Source organism: Pan paniscus, chromosome 18, assembly GCF_029289425.2.
Source record: "Pan paniscus chromosome 18, NHGRI_mPanPan1-v2.0_pri, whole genome shotgun sequence".
Taxonomy (NCBI): domain Eukaryota; kingdom Metazoa; phylum Chordata; class Mammalia; order Primates; family Hominidae; genus Pan; species Pan paniscus.
The window spans coordinates 90,915,665-90,934,277 of NC_073267.2; the positions used below are offsets into that span (position 1 = coordinate 90,915,665).

General features: G+C 50.9%; 2 protein-coding genes across 4 annotated transcripts in view; both read right to left on the bottom strand.

The window, feature by feature from the left end:
• Positions 1–5,120, bottom strand: part of LOC100988147 (polycystin-1-like protein 2) — a 39,099-nt gene extending 33,979 nt beyond the window's left edge. Inside the window, 4 exon segments of the mRNA XM_063598094.1 lie at positions 815–1,088; positions 2,010–2,134; positions 4,092–4,274; positions 5,064–5,120. Coding sequence (XP_063454164.1) covers positions 815–1,088; positions 2,010–2,134; positions 4,092–4,274; positions 5,064–5,120 — 639 coding nt within the window.
• Positions 4,614–18,316, bottom strand: LOC134729315 (polycystin-1-like protein 2). 3 transcript variants are annotated; one of them, XM_063597782.1, is made up of 7 exons: positions 17,310–18,316; positions 15,793–15,934; positions 13,955–14,131; positions 11,774–11,919; positions 10,889–11,083; positions 7,110–7,241; positions 4,614–6,695 (listed from the first exon to the last, which is right to left on the bottom strand). In XM_063597782.1, exons 1-7 carry the CDS (start codon positions 17,370–17,372, stop codon positions 6,666–6,668), a joined length of 885 nt encoding a protein of 294 aa, XP_063453852.1. In that variant the 5' UTR covers positions 17,373–18,316; the 3' UTR covers positions 4,614–6,665. The 3 variants fall into 3 exon arrangements, with proteins under 3 accessions (XP_063453852.1, XP_063453851.1, XP_063453850.1); XM_063597781.1 differs by having other exon boundaries at positions 4,614–6,972; XM_063597780.1 differs by having other exon boundaries at positions 4,614–7,241.
• Positions 18,317–18,613: the final 297 nt, after the last annotated feature.

Genomic DNA, 18,613 nt, shown 5'->3' on the forward strand with positions numbered 1-18,613 from the left:
GGGTGGGGCCTGCCTTCCGCTGCTGCTGCTTCCCCCAGCATGTGTCCAGCCTCAGGGCTGAGGCCGCAGAGAACCTGCCGTAGAGGACCCATATCAGACTTGCTTTGGCTGAGCAATGACTGGAATGTAAAACCATCCAAGCCTTTTTTTTTTTTTTTTTTTTTTGACACAGTCTCGCTCTGTCACTCAGGCTGGAGTGTAATGGCACAATCTCGGCTCACTGCAACCTCTGCCTTCCGGGTTCAAGCCATTCCCCTGCCTCAGCCTCCTGAGTAGCTGGGATTACAGGTGTGCACCACCATGCCCGGCTAATTTTGTATTTTTAGTAGAAATAGGGTTTCACCATGTTGGCCAGGCTGGTCTCGAACTCCTGGCCTCGGGTGATCTGCTGTCCTCAGCCTCCCCATCCAAGTCTTTCTTCCCCAAAAGCCAGTAAGTCTTTAAGAGAAAGATGTTTGCTTTCACTAGAGCTCAGGGAGTACACAGTCAGACGTGCTTTAATTTGCGGATGGAAGAGAGCCTGGGTTGGCCATTTCCAACTTATGACACTAAGCTGGAAGAGCTTTATTTCCAGTGACTACCTGAATCAAGGCTGTTGGAGAAATTTTGTAGCACAGTGGAAAGAGGGTAAATCTGGGAGCCCAGAGGTGTGGGTCTGAAGGCCGGCAGAGCCACTTACTTGTGCCTTTGGGAAAATCATTGAACCTCACTGGTACAGCGGGCATCATCATACTAAACACAAATGAGCAAATGCACGTGAAAGTGCTCTGCAAACTGTAAAGGCTGTCCCCAAGGACGCTACTACTGTTATTACCTTTATATCCACAGGCTCCTGGCCGTCCTCCAGAGAGCCGAGGGAGGAGGCAGCGGGCAGCGTGAAGGTTGCAGAGTCTGCGGCATCAGTGCGCAGGGAGGAGCCTTGCCAACTCCAGGGTTGTATTCTGGCCACAAGGTGAGAACAGAGGTGGCAGGGGAGGGAGGAGAAAGTCAGTGTTCGAGGGAGACCCCACACCTCCTGCACTACTGGGAGCCCAGCTTCACCATCAGAGTGGGGGTGTGTTTTGATCCCCATAGGTGGTTCAGCATGTTTGTTTCAGCAGAAGCAGCACAAGAGGCAGCTAGACTGGAGGCTCCATGAGGGTGGGGCTTTGCCAGCCTGGTTTACTGCTGTACCCCCAATGTCTACAGCAGCGCCTGGCATATAACAGGTAGTCCATCAGTATTTTCGTTGAATGAATAAATGAGCTTGGATGCAGGTTTTTCTCCAGGGTTATCTCCCCTTCCTACCTGGACCTCTGACGTCATGTCTTAACCCCGCCCCATCTTTTCTGGTCTTTGACCTTGCCCCTTTCTGATCTTGTTGGGGACCCCACTTCAGATAGTTCCTCTAATCAGGATACTGCTTTGGGAAACTGTCTGTGAGATCTAAGAGGGAAACCCTGGCAGGAGGAACTGAGGCTTGGGGCAGAGGGTCCCAGTGTTGCCAGCAGCATTGTCCAGCTCCTGCTTGTCATGTGGAGGAATGGAAGGTGTGGAGCATCCCAGGTATGGCATCAGTGCTCACTGAGAGATGAGCCCTCTGTGTGTGTGTGTGTGTGTGTGCGTGTGTGTGCGCCAAAAGTAAGTGGATCTTGAGTCCCTGCAGGCCCAAGGAGCAGTGGCTGGCCAGACACATGCACAGCATGGTTAACAGCAGGCTAGTCCTATTCATTCAGCGCCCTTGCCTGCACAGCTGCCATGTGATCGTCTCTCAGGACTCCTTCAGGTGGATCTAACACTGGGCTTGGCACTCCATGCCTCCCTTCCTGTGCTGTGCAAACACTCAACATGGTGACAAGGGGGCTTTCTGTCAGTGGGAAGCCTTTCCCAGCTCTAGGTCCCATCACTTCTCTAGCTCCAAGGCTGGTCTCCTGAGCTCTGCCTAGCACAAGGTTTTCGAGTGCTGGTATGGAATGAACCAGGTTAGGGGATGAGCTTTCTTGGGGACCCGTAACGCAGCTGGTTTGTACCTGTTTGTGTACACAGAGACGGAGGGGGTGGCCAGCATGGCTGGAAGGCCCCCTGGCAGTTTTCCCAGCAGGAGGGCGGTCTGCACATGCTCCACGACTCCAAGCAGCCTCGGCACTGTGGCAATCTGGAAAAGGAGGCAGGAAGATGTTGCTATGGACCTGCTGCCATACACCATCTTTGGTTACTGTCACCAGGCCAATGTGGGACCTTCAGGAGGGATCGGGAGAGTACAGAGAGGAGGGAGTAAGACTGCCTCGGAGGTGGCCCAAGAACAGTACTAATAAAGCTTCCAGACTGGCTTCTGTGAGCCCATTCCATCCTCACAGTAACTTGGTGTGGCAGGGGCTTCACTAGCCCCACTGGACAGATGGGGGATGGAGGCACAGAGAGGGTAGGAGGCTGTGGGAGTCACAAATTGATAAGGGGAAGAGCCAGGACTCACGGCAAAGCATATGGCTACAGAGCCTGTGTGCTGGGCTGTCAGACAATGCGGCTGTCTGGGCTGCTGACATCTGCCAGCATCCTAAGGCTTGTTCCAGGGGAAATGGACAGCTGAGAGCGAGGCCATTTCACCAGGTCACCTGGGCTTCGAATCTGCTCCCCACCCATCCCAACCCCCAGATGAGACGCATCCTGACACCACGGCTGGTGCGGGGACCCAGGAAGGGCTGGATGTTTGCACATAATTCCTGTTGGGGCACAGATCGTGTGGGTGTGAGTGTGTGTGTGTGAGTGTATATGTGCACGTGCGCACACACGTGAACACACAGTGTGAGGGTGACGTCACTGCATGTGAATGTCAGTGTTTGAGCGTGTGTATATGTGAGCGAATGTGAGTGTGGTCCTGAGCGTGTGTGTGGGTAGTGTTTGAGTGTGTGAGTGTGCATAGGTGACTTCATGATTATGGAGTGTGCAACCATATGTGAGGGTCTGTGAGTATGTGAGTGTATGTGACTGCATGGCCCTGTGTGAAGATGCGTGTGTGTAAATGTGCATCTGTGTGCAAAAGTGTGTGCTTGAGGCCGTGTGAGTATGAGGGCCTCTCAGTGTGTGTGTGAGCTTGCACATGAGTGTGAGTGTGGCCATGTGTTTTTGTGTGTGTTTGTGGAGACTGAGTGTGTCTGAGCATGTGCGTGTGTGCATCCACGCATCTTTGCGTGTTGTGTGTCTTTCAGTTCTTCCTCAATAGAGGTGATGGCCCCATGTGATAAAGAACCGTGCAAAAGCAAGAAATGGGTTTTGTGGCTCTGTCATGATGCCATCTAGGAGGCTATGTCCCCACCAGGATGCTGGGGCCACGTGAGACAGTGCTACACCTATTCTTACTCTGGGCAGCTGCCTCTCTTCTGTGTTCTTGGTAAAATGAGCCACAAGTTTACCCAGACCTGCTAGTGGGTCCATATGATCTCTCCAGTTGGCAGCTTATTTGGGCGAGGCAGAGTGCCTTGATTTACACATAAGGAAATGAGGCTTAGGTAAGCTCTGTAACTTGCCCAGGTCACAAGCCTCCTAAGCGACAGAGGCAGGATTCAAACTCAGACCGTCTCATTCCAGAGCCTGTGATTTGCCCACCACTCCACACTGCCTCCCGGAAGCCCTGCTCTCTGGAAATTTTCTTTTTTCTTTTCTTTTTTTTTTTTTTTGAGAAGGAGTTTCACTCTTGTTGCCCAGGCTGGAGTGCAATGGCGCGATCTCGGCTCACTGCAACCTCCACCTCCCAGGTTCAAGCAATTCTCCTGCCTCAGCCTCCCGAGTAGCTGGGATTACAGGCACCAGCCATCACGCCCGGCTAATTTTGTATTTTTAGTAGAGATGGGGTTTCTCCATGTTGAGGCTGGTCTTGAACTCCTGACCTCAGGTGATCCTCCTGCCTCGGCCTCCCCAAGTGCTGGGATTACAGGCTTGAGCCACCGCGCCCGGCATGCTCTCTGGAAATTTTCTTCCACCTCCCAGGGCAACACCTTAACCTCTGTGCCTCAGTTTCCTCATCTGCAAGATGGGGGGGAAAAGTTCCACCTAGAAAAGCTGATGTGACTAAGCATTCAGTGTGTGTGAGGTCTGCATCTGGCCTGGACACCCACCTGGCTGCTGCTGGCCTCCGCAGGCTCTTCTGGTCTGTTGCTCAGGGAAGCTTCCAGCACACTGCCCACAGCCTGAAACAGGTCCCTGGTGGCTGCCTGGCGCCTCTGGTCCTCAGGGCAGGCCTTGGCACTCACTGTCAACAGGGCCTCACTGGCATGCTGTAGAGCCAAGCTGGCCTCCCACTGGGTTCACCCAAATAAGGAAAAGCGGTGTGAGCCTCTGCTTAAGATAGACCATTCCTGTGTCATTCAAGGGACAAGGGAAGCAAGGAGGGGAACAAGCCAGGAAAGAGCTGGGTTAGACCTGGCACACAAGCTCCCTGTATCTCCGGCTTGAGACCAGGTCCTCCCACCGTACAGTACTCTGAGATCCTCCAGGAGAGTAGCCTGGTCTGCCTCTGAATCCTTCCCAGAACGCCCTGCACAGTGCCCAGCACATAGCAGGTTTTCAGGAACATTCAATGACTAGGGGACGGATGGATGGATGGATGGATGGATGGATGGAAGGATAAATGAAGGGTGGATAGGCAGTTGGATAAATGGATGTATGGATGACAGGTGGATGGGTGGAAAATGGATGGATGGAGGATGAATGAATGAATGGGTGGATGGAGGATGAATGGGTGATGAATGGATGGATGGATGGGTGGGTGGATGGATGGTAGATGGATGGATGGGTGGATGGTGGGTGGATGGATGAATGGTGGGGGGGTGGATGGATGGAGAATGAAGGATGGATAAGTGGGTGGATGGATGGATGACAGGTGGATGGATGAATGGGTGGAAGATGAATGGATGGAGGATGGATGAATGATGGATGAATAGATGGGTGGATGGTAGATGAATGAATAGGTGGATGGTTGCGTGGGTGGGTGGGTGGGTGGATTCAGTACATATTCAAATTTTGTAGTTTTATATGTATTTTTGAAATTATTTGTCTAATGTCTGGCTGTCTCAGTAGTCTGAAAGGACCATAATGGCAGATGCCATGTCTACATGATTTGCTGCTGAATTCTCAATGCGTTGCATGTTACCTGGCACATACTTGACATTCAGGAAGCATTTGTTAAATGAATGATGAAATTAATGCATGCATGAATGGATAGAAGGATAGAGTGGAGGATGTGTACAGGTCCATGTATATACAGTGTATATGCATGTAAATAGATGGATTAGCAAATGGATGTGTAAATGGGAAGTGTCATATCAAGAATTAGCCCCAGAATCAAGACCAGCCTTGCTGGCTTCAGGCTGGAAGATTTTAGGGGCACAACCTCCTACCAGAGTAGGTGGGGCAAAGCCAGGACGGATCTCTTCTCTTCTGTTTTTTTGTTTGTTTTTGAGACAGATCCTTACTGTTGTCCAGGCTGGAGTGCAGTAGCACAAGCATGGCTTGCTGTAACCTCGAACTCCTGGGCTCAAGTGTCCCTTATGCCTCAGCCTCCTGAGTAGCTGGGACTACAGGTATAAGCCAGTATTTAGGTGTTATTTTTTTTTTTTTTTTTTTTTTTTTTTGTAAAGATGTGGTTTCCCTATGTTTCACAGACTGGGCTTGAACTCTAGGGATCAAGTGATCCTACTGCCTCAGGCTCCTGAAGTGCTGGGATTACAGGCATGAGCCACTGTGCTGGCCCACTTTCCCTGTTTTTAGGGCTTCTTTTTATTGTTATTTTTTTTCATAGGGTTTGATCTGTCTGCCATGCTGGAGTGTAGTGGCACAATCATGGCTCACTGCAGCCACGACCTTCTGGGCTCAATTGATCCTCCCACCTCAATCTCCCAAGTAGCTAGGACTACAGGTGTGTATCATGATGCCCAACCAATTTTGTTTCGCTTTGTTTTTGTTTGTTTGTTTGTTTTTTGAGATGGAGTCTCTATCACCCAGGCTGGAGTGCAGTGGCACGATCTCGGCTCACTGCAACCCCCACCTCCTGGGTTGAAGCAATTCTCCTGCCTCAGCCTCCCGAGTAGCTGGGACTACAGGCACACACCACCACGCCCAGCTAATGTTTGTATTTTTAGTAGAATTGGGGTTTCACTATGTTGGCCAGGCTGGTCTCAAACTCCTGACCTCAGGCAGTCCACCTGCCTCGGCCTCCCAAAGTGCTGGGATTACAGGCATGAGCCACTGTGCCAGGCCTTTGTTTTGTTTTTGAAGGGATGAGGTCTCACTATGTTGCCCAGGCTGGTCTCAAACTCCTGGCCTCAAGCGATCCTCCTGCCTCTGCCTCCCAAAATACTGGGATTACAGACATCAGCCACCGCGCCTTGCCCATGGCTTCTTTTTTAACCCTTGGCTGTCAGAACCCTGGGAACACGGTGTTTTAATTTGAGTTCTCCAAGAAGCAGATCCCAGAGCAAGAATTTGAGAGCAAGTCATTTATTTGGACATGATCCCAAGAAACACTTGTGGGGAGTAGGGGGTGTGAGACAGGGAAGGGTGGAAGCCAGTACAGGAGTGTGATCAAGCCCATTACCTGGGATTCACTCCTGCTTGGGATTATCCATCAAGATGGGTGAGGTAGCTGGGGTGTTTATACGCCAGCTTCATTAGTCACTGAACACTGCATGAATTCACAGCCATATGGGCAGGTAGAGTAGGCTCTGAGGATCAGAGAAGACCCCCAGAAGGATAAGGAAGCACAGGAGCTGGCAGCCGGATGTCAGGCTGGCATGTACTGAAGTGGAGAACATGGGCAGTCAGTAGCAGTGTCTGGACTCACATTTGGCCACCCAAATATTAATGAGATTCAGTTACTCCCTCAACTTGCTCACCAGCAGATGCAGGAGTGAGAGTCTGGGCAAACAGGCCCTCTCACCCAGCATGAGATACATGGGCTGCAGGAGGGGCACCTTCCCATGAATGACCCATGCAGGACCCCTGGAAAGAAGACGGCAGAGGTCTTGGCAGCCCCAAAATAGCCCTGTGACCAAGGGACCCCTTCAACCTATGCTGATCACCCACCTGCTGTGAAGGAGCGTGTCCCATGTTAGCCTCCGTAGATGGGAGCTACTCACCTGGGCCGAGGGTGTGAGTTCCTTACTCCGGCAGGTCACCTCTCTCAGCACCTCGGCCAGCTCCTGCACCCTCTGCACGTCCTCCAAGCCGGTGGTGACTGCAGACAGTGATCCCAGCACATGCTCTCTGACCTTGGCACGGGGGAGAGAGGCAGGGAGAGGAAATGTAATTCCATGGCTCCATGAAGTAGTGTCAGGAAGATGCAGGGCCAGGAGTGACCAGGGTTATTAGGGGGTTCTTTTTCTTTTCTTTTCTTTTCTTTTTTTTTTTTGAGTCAGAGTCTCGCTCTGTCACCCAGGCTGGAGTACAGTGGCATGATCTCGACTCATTGCAATCTCTGCCTCCTGGGTTCGGGCCTCAGCCTCCTGAGTAGCTGGGATTACAGGTGCGCACCACCATCACCAGCTAATTTTTTGTATTTTTAGTAGAAACAGGGTTTTGCCATGTTGGCCAGGCTGGTCTTGAACTTCTGACCTCAAGTGATCCACCTGCCTCAGCCTTCCAAAGTGCAGGTATTACAGGTGTGAGCCACCGCACCTGGCCTCACTGGTGGTTTCTAAAGCCCTGCAGACCTCTGTCTGCCTTGTATGATGTGTGATTAGGCAGATAACAGCCCCCTGAAGATGCCCACATTCACATCCCTGAAACCTGTGAATATGTTACTGAATGTGGCAAAAGGCACTTTGACTAAGTCATTTTGGAGAAGCAATTAAGTTAAAAATTCTGAGATGGAGAGATTATCCGAACAGGTGGGACCAACGTCATCATACGACCCTTCTAAGAGGGAGGTAGGAACGTTAATCAGAACAGGAGATGGGTGATGGAGGCAGGGGTAGGGGGAAGAGAAAGAGAGGGAAAGAGGATGAGGTAAGGGTGGGGAGAGAGAGGGAGAGGAGAGGACTTTGGAGATGCTGCGTGGCTGGCTTTGAAGAGAGGAGTCAAGGAGCGCAGGCGGCCTCTAGAACCCGGAAAAGGCAAGGAATGGCTTCTCCCCTGGAGCCTCCAGGTTTGCAGCTCTGCCAACACCTTAATTTTGGCCCAGTGGACCCCATTTTAAACTTCTGGCCTCCAGAACTATAAAGTGAATAAATGCGTGTTGCGTTAAGCCACGATCTTTGTGGTCATTTGTAACAGCAGCCCTACCAAACATATATAGGATGTCTCAAGCTTTCTCCAAATCTTCAAATTGAATCTGTAGAATTTGGCACTATTTGAAAATAAATTGTGTCTCAGCGTGGCACCTGTGACCAGAATGGCATGAAATTCAGAAACTGGATGACTGTTGGTCTGGCATGGATGGGAGGTCTCACCGGAGGCTTGGGGTCCCTGTGTGCCTTTGCAGCAGTGGGGACAAGGACCCCCCTACCCAGCCCTCCACTCCTGTCTTGGGCCAGGCCACGGGCTTCAGGGTCAAGTGCTTTCTACACTACAAAGCACTAATGAGGGGCTGGTGAGGGGCTTTGGTAGGAGCAGAGAAAAACTAAGAACATCATTTCAGCACTGCCCAGTAGAACTGTCATTTGTAACTTTATTTAATTTTAATAATGACTTAGATTTAAGCAGCAGCCACTTTTGATGGGGCAGAGACACCGTGGCCTGTTGCTCACACCTGGCTCAGCCTGACAGGCTTTCCCGAAGCTTCCAAGTATGAGTGCATCTGCCATCCATTCCAGGGACAGCCAGGCCTCCATCCCGGCTGTGTCTTGGGTTGAGGAAAGAATAGGTCAGTGTGGCAGGAGACTCTTTGCAGAATATTCCAGAAGGGAAACTCAGATAATGGGTAATCTCACATTTGCTTCTGCAGGCCCTAACCCCATCGTTTGTCACCTACCCTGGGTAAAGATGTCACCGGCTCTGGACCCTCCGGCAAATGGACTCACCCAGCAGGAGCCCAGCAGGGGACGAGATGGCAGGAGGAGAGAGAGCTGGGAGGGGTCATTCTCCTGATGCCCCCGGCCAGGTCACCGGGGGCTGGCCGCCTCATTCTTCAAAAGCCACAGCTCCTACCAGAGAGTCCCTCTGTGGGCAGCCGCCCCCTGGATCCTGCTCACGGCAGGCCGGGCCCCTGGGGTCCTCCACGCTGTCTAGTTTGTTCCCTAAGCGCTGCACACACCTGTCTCAACAGAGCCCTTGTTAACATCTTCTCAGCTGCCCAGTGAGAGTTTGACATCTGTCTTGTGCCAGGCCCCGGGCATTTCATGGGGAGACCTTGGGTTAGGCCGTGTGGTCTGTGTGCTTGGGGACCACAGGATGTCCAGGGGACGCTTCCCATTGGTACTTCTCGGAGTGAATGTGACCAAGAATGAGAGCTGTGCGTGTGTGAAAGTGTGTGAGTGTGTATGTATGTGTGTGTATGTGTGAAAGCATAATTGTGTGTGGGAGTGTGTGTGTGTGAGAGCGTGTCAGTGTATGTGTGTGAGCATGTGTGTGAGTTTGTGTGTGCATGTGTATGTGTGTATATGTGAGTGTGTGTGTGTGAGCATCTGTCAGTGTGTGTATGTGTGTGAGTATGAGTCATATGAGTGAGTGTGTGAGCATGTATGTATATGTGTATAAGTGTGTGAGTATGTGTGTGGGAGTATGTGAATGTGTTTGTGAGTGTGTGTGTGTGAACATGTTTGAGTGTGTGTGTGTGTGCATAAGAGTGCGTGTGAAAGTGTGTATGTATGTGTGAGAGCTAATGTGTATGTATGTGGCAGGGGGTCTGGGGTAAGAGGGCTGGAGGTGGAGGGGGAACCCCTAAACTGGGTTTGAACCCAGGCTTCACCACTTACCAGACACAGGGACCCAGGCAGGCACCTCTGATTCTCTTACCCTCTGTTTCCTCAGCTGTAACATAGATGGAGGCCTCACCATTTACCTCCCAGGGTTGTAGTGGGGATTACAGATTCATGAAGCCCTAATTCAGGGCCTGGCAGCTCATAGCAGGTGCTTGATACATGTTAGTTTCTCTCGGTAAGCGACCACAATGACAATCCGGCTTCCTGTATTAAGTACCTACCAGGCCTCTAGCACCACACTCAGTACCTTCCTGCAAACCTTTCAGGGAGCCAAGAGAAGTCTTTCTTCTCTTCTCCGTGCCCACAGGGGTGTGTGTGTGGGTGTGTGCATGCACACACACGAACACAAACTCATGTGGCACACGCTGGGAGTGGACACAATCATACGTTCTGCAATAGTTTATCATACTAGGTTGTAACACATGGAACGGCCATTTTTGTAGATTAAAACTGATTGAATGTTGGCAGTCTTATCTAGTTTTTTAGTTGCAGTGATCGTAATTCTTATTTAACTCTTACTACAATTGTATGACGAGACTAGTATTCTTCTATATGGGGAAACTGAGGCTTAGAGAGGTTTGGTCCCTGGCCTGTGACAATGCGAATGGTAAGTGACAAAGCCGGGACGCCATCTGTGGTCCAACTCCAAACCGCTACCCATGTGACCGAGGACAGTCCCCTTTCTGCTCTGGGGCTCTGCCTGCTCATCTGAAACATGAAAGGCAGGGGGTGATGTGTTCTAAACTCCCCCCATCCCAGAGGCCTGTGCCTCCATGAGGGCCAGCCGAGAAAGCAGGTTACCAAGGAAGAAGGCATTTTCTTCACTTTATGTCACTCACCCAAAAGACCAGAGAGGGAGGTGGTGTCAGCCGCTTGGGAGACACCACAGGTTTCTCCCCTGATCCATGAACCTTGATCCACAGCCCAAATGGCCGCACGCAGACCCTGGGGCCCCAGAGGAAGGGAATGAAAGGAGCCCCCCAGCTTCCCACGGGTACCTTCTGTCTGACGTCTATGCTCAGTGACTGTCCTGAGCCCTGGCTTTCATGCTCTTGGTTCGGCACGGAGGACACAGCCTTGGCCAGCTGGAGGAGCTGCTCGGGGCCACCCTCGCCTTGCAGAGCTGTGGGGATTTTCTCTGACACGGCAGCCTGGAATGCTACATCCTCAACACATGTGTCTCCGAGTGCCACCTGTTAGGAAATCAGAAATATGCTCAGAACCTGCTAGGAAGAAACTGGCCTCTGAAGTCAGGGGTCTTCATGTGGGGTCAGAGAGGCTTGGATGCCTTTGGCCTGGCCTGTGGGCTCTCGAGCACTTCCTGAGGCTGGAGGGCACCCAGACCTGTTCGCACCAGGCAGCTGACAGCCACCCAAACCAAGCCTTGGTCGGCTCCAGCCTGGCGCAAGTCATTGCTCTACCACTGGCCGCCCTCCTCTCTTGGTCTCAACCTCTTCCACCTCCACCTGGCCTCTGACGCTTGAAATCTTCTTGGGATCTTATCCAGGCTCTTCCTTGAGTCCTTGTTGGCTAATCTTGGTCCTACTTCTTCTGAGCTCTCTGAAGGTGCTGGCCTAACTCATGCCAGAGTCATTCTCCAACCCCCCTCACCCACCCACCAGCTCCCAGGACCCTCCCCCTATTCTGGCCACTAAATCATAACATCTACAAAGGTAGAGACCATGTCTGTTGTGTCCCTGGCTGTACCCCCAGGACGTGGCCCAGGGTAGATGCTCTGTAAATATTTGTGGAAGGAATGGATGAATCACTGACTTATCTGGCTATGCCCCTGGCTATCTTCCATCCGGCCATCCTTTTAGTGAGGTTCATATGGGTGGAGAATTTTTCTCAGTAAAGAAACAGTGGCCACTGCCACCACCCACCTTAACCATGGCCTGGGTCTGCTGTGTGTCCCCTGCACGATTGGTGGCAGAAATAACTACTGTCAGCACAAAATCATTGTTCTCCTTTCCAAGTGGCAGGTACACTGATGGGAGGGCAGGTTCAGGGCCACAGTGTAGGCAGGAACCTGGCAAAACCAGAAATTGACCGATGAGGGGGCATCGCTAAGCCCCAGGTAGACTGCAACCCACTCAGGTAGAGGCTGGCGACAGGGACACAAAAGCCACAGCTCTTGAAGGCATGGTAGGCTCTCGGGATTCCACACTTTCAAGTATGAGACAGTCACATATGCTGATTCACTGTCTTCTCTAAGCAACTGCAGGTTGCTGTAACTTTGGAAAAATTTTACTAAAATCCATAAAAAATTGCAGGAAAAACATCCCATTTACAGTTTTTTTAAAAAAAAGTCAAGGTGGTAAACCAAATTATAAGAGGAAGAAAAAGAAGGAGGAGGAGGAGGAGGAGCAACAATGACAACTTAAAAATTAGCTCAGGGGCGAGGAGTTCAAGACCAGCCTGGGCAAATTAGGAAGACGTTGTTTCTACAAAAAAAAAGTAAAAATTAGGTCTCGAACTCCTGACCTCAGGTGATCCACCCACCTTAGCCTCCCAAAGTTCCTGGGATTACTGACATGAGCCACCACGCCCTGCCTGGGACTCGTTTTTATGTAGCCACACTTTCCTGCCTCCGTGCTCACTTGGATGATGGGGGAGAGGTACTAAAGAGGAATAGCCTATTGGAATTAGGGCAGCTGTCCTGGCCTTTCCCTCTGGCGGGACGCAGTTTGAAATAACATCCACTTACCTTGCTTGAACTTTTTCCTTTCAGACTCAGCCCCATTCACAGCCCTCTTAATGGCGATGCATTTCCACATCTATTAGACAGGGAGCTCGTGAAAACTACACTCCCTTAGGTATTACAATAGCTGACGTGCACTTTCCCTAATCAAGGTGTAGTGTTTATGCCGTTGTGATGTTTGATGCTGGATTTGGGGGACCATCCTGGCAACACTCCTGGTGCCTGACTTTGGAGGAAATTTACAATCTGATTAGAGCATTTTCAGAGCACAGAATGCCAAAGCCCTCCTGGGCGTGTGGCTTACATCTGTAATCCCAGCACTTTGGGAGGCCGAGGCAGGCAGATCACCTGAGGTCAGGAGTTTGAGACTAGCCTGGCTAACATAGTGAAACCCCATCTCTACTAAAAATACAAAAATTAGCCGGGTGTGGTGGCGGGCACCTGTAATCTCAGCTACTCGGGAAGCTGAGGCAAGAGAATCGCTTGAATCCGGGAGGCTGAGGTTGCAGTGGGCCGAGATCGTGCCACCGCACTCCAGACTCGGCAACAAGGCAAAACTCTGTCTCAAAAAAAAAAAAAAAAAAAAAAAAAAGAAGAAGCCAAAGCCCACTGGGTGGAGATCAGGGCTCAGATGAGCCCTCCAAGGACCAATCACTCCCCAAATGGAAGAATAAATGCAATGTGAGTGGCTCCCTCATCTCTCCTGCTAATGCCCTGTGGCTGTCCTGGGGTGTGAGTGGTTAGGGTGACAGCAGGGAGACTGTGTACGGTTTTATGCATTGTGGATGGGGTCTTCCATGTTTGTCACCTGTACACCTTTGCAAAAATGTTCTTTCAGCTCAGCTAGTCCTGCAATTATCACCCATTCCCTGGGGCTGCTTGCAAAGCAGCGTCAATGAAATTGTTGAAGATTCGGTTAACCAGACCCATCTCTGTCTTCCTGAATAGCTCCAGGCTTCTGGGAGTCCCAGCTACTACAAGTGTGTGTGTGTGTGTGTGTGTGTTTGTGTGTGTGTGTGTGGTGAGCAGGGGTTGGGGGATGGTGTCTTGGTGTGGCCCCACATGGTCATACTTTTGGGTATCCTCATTCATTTCACTCCATCAGTGTCCCCCATGCCAGGGCAATGGATTTTGGCTTCCATTTGTGGAAGAGCTAATGATGAGACCTTCTTCTCATGTCTCTGTGGAGTGATGGCTGAGTCAGTGTCTTGGGGCTAGGGGTTGAGGTTTAGGGGAGCCCTCATCCTGCCAACCTCTCTCGCACACGGAACATATTCTTTGCAGCTCCCAGAGAGAACAGGCCCCTGTTCTGCAAGAAGATGAGCCCAGGAGCTAAGGGAAGAGCAGAGTCTTCAGCCGGTACCTGATTCCAGACAGAAGCAGAACTCCAGGGGTCCCAGGGCTGTGGAGGCGTTGCAGAAGATGGCAAAGCTCGTCAGAACGGTGCCCTCCTCTGGGGCAATAGTGCAGGCAGGCACCTCAGGGGGAGGCAGAGTGCTGATCACATAGGTGTCCTCCCCATAGGCGTGCCTGGTCAGTGCTGGGAGTAAAGACAGATCATGTTCAGGGGGCCACGTGGGGCCCACAAACTCCATCCTGCTGTTAGATTGCCCCCTGAGCTCGTTAAACACAAAGATTCTTGGGCTCTACTTCAAACCCAGAACCTCAGATGTCTCTGGATCTGGGAAGAGCCCAGAAACGTACATATCTAACAATTAAACAATGAAACCCCAAAACAACTCTCCCTGATGCAAGGGATCCCAGGGCCTCACTTTGAGAAACTGGGCAGAGGTAGGGGAAGATAATCAGACAGACCTGAGCTTGAATTTTAGTTCTGCCATTTGTTAACCAAGTGACCTCAGACTTGACCTTTTCTTTTCCAATTTTGTTTTCCTAATTTTTTTTCTGTTTAGAGATAGGGTCTTGCACTGTCACCTAGGCTAGAGTCCAGTGGTGCAATCATAGCTTACTGTAGCCTTGAACTCCTACGCTTAAGTGATTCCACTGCCTTGGCCTCTCGAGTCAGCTAGAACCACAGGAGTACACCATTACGGCTGGCTAATTTTCTAATTTTTGTAGAGACAGGGTCTCGCTCTGTTGCCAGGGCTGGTCTGGAACTCCTGGCCTCAAGGGATCCTCCCGCCTCAGCCTCCCAAAGTGCTGGGATTACAGGCATGAGCCACTGGACCCGGGCTGAGAACTTGACCTTTTCCAGAGTCAGTTCCTCATCTGTAGAATGCGGCTGATGATAATAGCTTCCCCACAGAGATCTCGTGAGCTGGGAGTATGCTGGGAAAATGCTCAAGATCACAGAGCCAGGAAAGACCAAAACCAGGATCCGGAAACAGGCTGAGCCCACCCCGAAGCCCACACTCTTCCCAGGCCCCGAGATCACTGTTAAGAGCCACGAGTGGACCTGCAGTCACATCCCACATCACCTGGAGTAGCCACCTACGTTTTCAGAGAGCACATGCCTGGAAGAGCTGGGCATAAAGAGAATTTGAGCCCATAAAAACTCATTCCTTGGCCTAGACCTAATTCGAAAAGTTTGGGGTGGACCCAAGAGTGTGCATGTTTAACTAATTCCTTGTTTATCCTGATGTGCATGGTCTGTGGGCCACTTCGGGAAATATGGAAGCAAAGCAATCCTTCCTAAAAAGAATCATCACCTCCATTGTTGGTGTGTTTGAGAATCTATGTTTCTCACACAGGGCTTGTTTTAAACGAGAAGCCCTGAACAATCCTGGCAGGGTGTACAGGTTGCACGACCCCAGAATGACCTGCTTGTAACACTGGGGTTATGTCATTCATCCTGCAAAATAACCATTCTGAGGCAGGCATTTCAATTATCCCAGTTTACATGTCAGGAAACTGAGGCATAGAGAGGCGAAATCCTCTGCCTAGAGTCTCCCACGTAGAAAGTGGCAGTGGAGCGATTTACACCAGAGCCTGCGCTGTGGCCTCTGCACTAAGCTGATGCCCTGACTGGGTGTGGTGACTCACAGCTGCCATCCCAGCACTTTAGGAGGCTGAGACAGGAGGATCGTTTGGCTCCAGGAGTTCAGGACCAGACTGGGCAACATAGTGAGATCCCATCTCTCTATTTCAATATTTAAAAGAAAAATAAACTGACGCCCAATATCTGAGTGTTTCTGGGTTTATCTGGGTTCCCTGAGAGGAGATAAAAGGGAGGTTTCGCACCTGTGGCTCTGATTCGGATGACCTCTCCCCAGGACTGCAGAAACGAGCTGTTCAGCAGCAACGTGGAGGTGTTGCTCTGGAGGAGGGTTAAGGACCTTGGCCAAAATCCTCTGAGTCTGCAGGCATCCGGGAGGGGCTCGGCCTGAAAGAGAGGATGGCCCAGGGCTGCTGACGCTACAGCCAGGCCACAGGACAGCAGCAGGACAGTGGCTTCTGGGTGCTAGGCAGCCTTTCAGATTTATTACTGATGAACGGAGGACAGGCAGCCACAGCTCCCCAAGAAGTCACCCGGAATATACACTTTCCAGCCTCAATGCGGTGTCTGTCTTAGATTGGGCTCCCCAGAAGCAGAGCCTGAGATGGGGATTTGTGTGCAGGTTACTTATTTGTTTATTTTTGAGCCAGGCACAGTGGCTCACACCTCTAATCCCAGCACTTTGGAAGGCTGAGGTGGGCGGATCATCTGAGCTAGGAGTTCAAGACCAGCCTGGCCAACATGGTGAAACTCTATCTCTACTAAAAGTATGAAAATCAGCCGGGCATGGTGTTACGTGCCTGTAATCCTGGCTACTTGGGAGGCTGAGGCAGGAGAATTGCTTAAAACCCAGGAGGCAGAGGTTGCAGTGAGCTGAGATTGTGTCACTGTACTCCAGCCTGGGTGACAGAGTGAGACTCTGTCTCAAAAAACAAAACAAACAAAAAAAAAATCAAAAAGAAAATATTTTTGAGATGGAGTCTCACTCTGCTTCCCAGGCTAGAGTGCAGTGTATGATCTCTGTGCACTGCAACCTCTGCCTCCCAGGTTCAAGTGATTCTCCTGCCTCGGCCTCCCAAGTAGATAGAATTATAGACACGCATCACCATACCCCGCTAATGTTTTTGTATTTTTAGCAGAGATGGGGTTTCACCATGTTGGCCAGGCTGGTCTCAAACCCCTGACCTCAGGTGATCTGCCTGCCTTGGCCTCCCAAAGTGTTGGGATTATGGGCATGAGCCACCATATCCAGCCTTGTGTGCAGCTTATTTATTGAAGGAGGATTCACAGGGAAAAGCAGTGGAGAGAGAGAAACTGCAGAGAACAAAACAAGGCAAAAAACAGTTACTGGAAGCATCCAGCCTCAGCCTGGTCACACGGAGAGCCCTGAAGTGTAAGTTGCACAACTGAAATCACCCTACCTGGGGACAGAGAAGCTGGGCTATTAGACCCTCCACCCATCAGTCGTTGGCCAATGGTCAGTCCACAAAAGCTGGAGTTAGGATCGTCCGCCTGGGAAGCAGGACTTTTGCTGAGATGCCAAGAGCACCCGCTGCAAAGTTTCTCCAGAGCTTATGCTCCTTTGTGCCCATCTGCCCTGCTGTCAATTCCCTGATTTTCTCCCCAGCCCAATACCCTGAGTCCCACACCACAGGCTCTGAATGGAATTGACCCAACCCTGACCCAGTACTGGGCATGCGACACGGGTGTGCTGAAAGCGCAAGGGAGATTTCCATTCTTGAGTGGTTGTCACTGTGCTCACCTGCTCTGTTGGGGTGTTGTCCAAATACCAGCTGAACATAGCCACTGGAGAGTCCTCCTCCATGGTGACCCTGAGCAGAATGTCTTCGCTGGCATTAACTGGCCTGCAGTTCCTCTCACAGCTGAAAGGCAGACAGAGGACAGAGTGAGGAAGCTCCCCCAGGCATTGCTATCATCTGGATGTTTGTCCCCTGAAACCTCATGTTGAAATATGATCCCCAATGTTGGAGGCGGGGCTTCATGGGAGGTGTTTGCGTCATGGGGGCAGATTCCTCATGAATGGATGAATGCCTCCCTTGGGAGCGGAGCGAGTTCTTGCTCTATTAGTCACCCCCGGAGCTGGTTGTTAAAAAGATGGCCGGGCGCGGTGGCTCACGTCTGTAATCCCAGCACTTTGAGAGGCCCAGGCAGGCAGATCATCTGAGGTTAGGAGTTTGAGACCAGACTGGCCAACACGGTGAAACCCTGTCTCTACTAAAAATACAAAAATTAGCTGGGCATGGTGGCAGGTGCCTGTAGTCCCAGCTACTCAGGGGTCTGAGGCAGGAGAATCACTTGAACCAGGGAGATAGAGGTTGCACTGAGCCAAGATCACAGCACTGCACTCCAACCTGGCAACCTGGGTGACAGAGTGATACTCCATCTCCCAAAAAAAAAAAAAAAAAAAAAAAAAAAAAAAAAGAGCCTGGCACCTCCCTCCCTTCTCTGCACACACCAGGTCCCCTTCATCTTTCACTGTAAGTGGAAGCAGCCTGAGGCCCTTATCACATACAGATGTCCAGTCTTGGATTTTCCAACCATAAGAATCATGAGCCAAATAAATCTCTTTTCTTCTTTCTTTTCTTTTTTTTTTTTTGAGACAGAGTCTGGATCTGTTGCCCAGGCTGGAGTGCAGTGGCGCGATCTTGGCTCACTGCAACCTCTGCCTCCCAGATTCAAGCAATTCTGCCTCAGCCTCCTGAATAGCTGAGATTACAGACATGCACCACCATACCCACCTAATTTGTATTTTCAGTAGAGACAGCATTTTGCTATGTTGGCCTGGCTGGTCTCGAACTCTTGGCCTCAAGTGATCCACCTGCCTCAACCTCCCAAAGTGCTGGGATTACAGGCATGAGCCACTGCGCCCGGCCAACCATTTTTCTTTATAAAGTACCTAGCCTCAGATATTCCTTTATAACAATGCAAAATGGACTCAGACAGGCATCGTGACCACTGGCCTGGTCTTTTTTCCAGTCCTTCTCAAGTCCTTTGAGAGGGTAGGAAATGGCCCTTTTTCAAATTAAAGATGGAATAAAAGCCGCC

Coding starts and splice junctions, on each gene's coding strand:
- LOC134729315 (XM_063597780.1), bottom strand. CDS start 17,372: ATGGAGGAGGACTCTCCAGTGGCTATGTTCAGCTGGTATTTGGACAAC. Junction 11,920..13,954: donor CTGCTTCTGTCTGGAATCAG/GTACCGGCTGAA, acceptor TGGTTTTGCCAG/GTTCCTGCCTACACTGTGGC. Junction 7,242..10,888: donor GCATAGACGTCAGACAGAAG/GTACCCGTGGGA, acceptor CCCCGTGCCAAG/GTCAGAGAGCATGTGCTGGG.